The sequence below is a fragment of the Oryza brachyantha genome, chromosome 10 (genome assembly GCF_000231095.2).
Source record: "Oryza brachyantha chromosome 10, ObraRS2, whole genome shotgun sequence".
NCBI classification, from domain to species: Eukaryota; Viridiplantae; Streptophyta; class Magnoliopsida; order Poales; family Poaceae; genus Oryza; species Oryza brachyantha.
The window spans coordinates 1641229-1642516 of record NC_023172.2 but is presented as its reverse complement, the minus strand read 5'-3'; the positions used below and the strand labels follow the sequence as shown (position 1 = coordinate 1642516).

Sequence of the window (1288 nt, the reverse complement as noted above, 5' to 3'; positions counted from 1 at the left end):
AGTACATAATTTACAATATATTTATATTTCATGCAAGACACTTTAATGTACAGGTAGGCTAGCACGTTTGAATCGATGCTTTTGCTAATTAAAGCTGGATATCAAGGGACAGCGCAGTCGCATGCATGCACTGCTTCTTCTAGACGGCCAATAAATTTATGAACGTGCACAGCGAATCGATCGGGGATACAATATTTCATGTGAATTTATGTTTTGTCGTTGTGGTTAATTTCATTTATGTAGAGAAAAACAACAGGGGCAGCTATTGCAGTACACGCATTGCTCGTCTCTGCTTATATATGATATCCAATAAATTAATCGAAACACACAAGTACAAAAACTCCTGTAGATGAAACTGCTAATTATTCTCAGAAGACACTGACATGGCAGGAAATAATCATACATGTAAGAACCATTCAAACATCCATTGCTGATTATTATCTCATCGTTGCTTAGTTCGCCGGAGGGGTGGGGTTGTGGTACTCCGGCGCCGGCTGCGGCTTCGGCTCAGGCTTGGGCTCCGGCTTAGGCTCAGGCTTGGGTGGCACCGGCTTCTTGTGGAAGTGGTCGAAGAAGTGCTTCTCCTTCTTGTGGAAGTGGTCCAGGAATGGGTGCTCCGGCTCGGGCTTCGGCTTGGGCGGCTCCGGCTTGGGCTCGGGCTTCGGTGGCACCGGCTTCTTGTGGAAGTGGTCGATGATCTTCTTCTTGATCGGGCCGCAGATGGTCGCCGACGAGCAGAGCGCAGATGGGTAGTGGGTCTTGCCGGCGACGGCGACGAAGGTGCCCTCAGACTGGGGAACGATCTTGGACGGCTCCTGGCCGGGGCATGGCTCGTTGGCGGCGGTGTGGAGCTGGGCGACGCAGTCGGAGCTGTGGAGGTCGGCGTCGAGCGGGACGCTGAATGCGCCGGTGCCGTCGAGCTTGCCGGCGGCCTTGCTCTCGTACTCGCCATTGCTGTTCTTGCACTTGATCGCCACCTGGAGACCTGCACAAAAACATTTCCAAATAACAGTGTAAAATTTCGATGATCTAGTTTCATGGATTTGCATTCTTAAATTATTTATGTACCCTTGAAAGCATCCTCAGCTTTCATGTTCTTCCTGGTGCAGTCGGCGCACTTGGCCGTGCCGACGACGACCGACGCCGCCTCGCCATGGAAGGCGAACGCCATCAGGACGGCGGCGCAAACGCCGAGGAGAACTAGTCCTCGAGGTGAAGCTGCCATTGCCGAAACCAAAGCTAGCTGTGTCTATGATCTATTGCTCTGTGGATGGATGGATGAAGTGAA

The 1288-nt window shown here is 51.5% G+C and overlaps 1 protein-coding gene across 1 annotated transcript; it reads right to left on the bottom strand.

Moving 5' to 3' along the window:
* Positions 1–271: 271 nt before the first annotated feature.
* LOC102720359 (proline-rich protein 4-like) lies at positions 272–1288 on the bottom strand. Its single transcript, XM_006661573.3, has 2 exons — positions 1069–1288; positions 272–985 (listed from the first exon to the last, which is right to left on the bottom strand). The coding sequence occupies exons 1-2, from the start codon at positions 1223–1225 to the stop codon at positions 453–455; spliced, it is 690 nt and encodes a 229-aa protein (XP_006661636.2). The 5' UTR covers positions 1226–1288; the 3' UTR covers positions 272–452.

Excerpts from the sequence above, each read along its gene's own strand:
- LOC102720359 (XM_006661573.3), bottom strand. The coding sequence starts at position 1,225 with ATGGCAGCTTCACCTCGAGGACTAGTTCTCCTCGGCGTTTGCGCCGCC. Across the intron at positions 986-1,068 it reads AGCTGAGGATGCTTTCAAGG|GTCTCCAGGTGGCGATCAAG; the intron begins GTACATAAATAA and ends GTTTTTGTGCAG.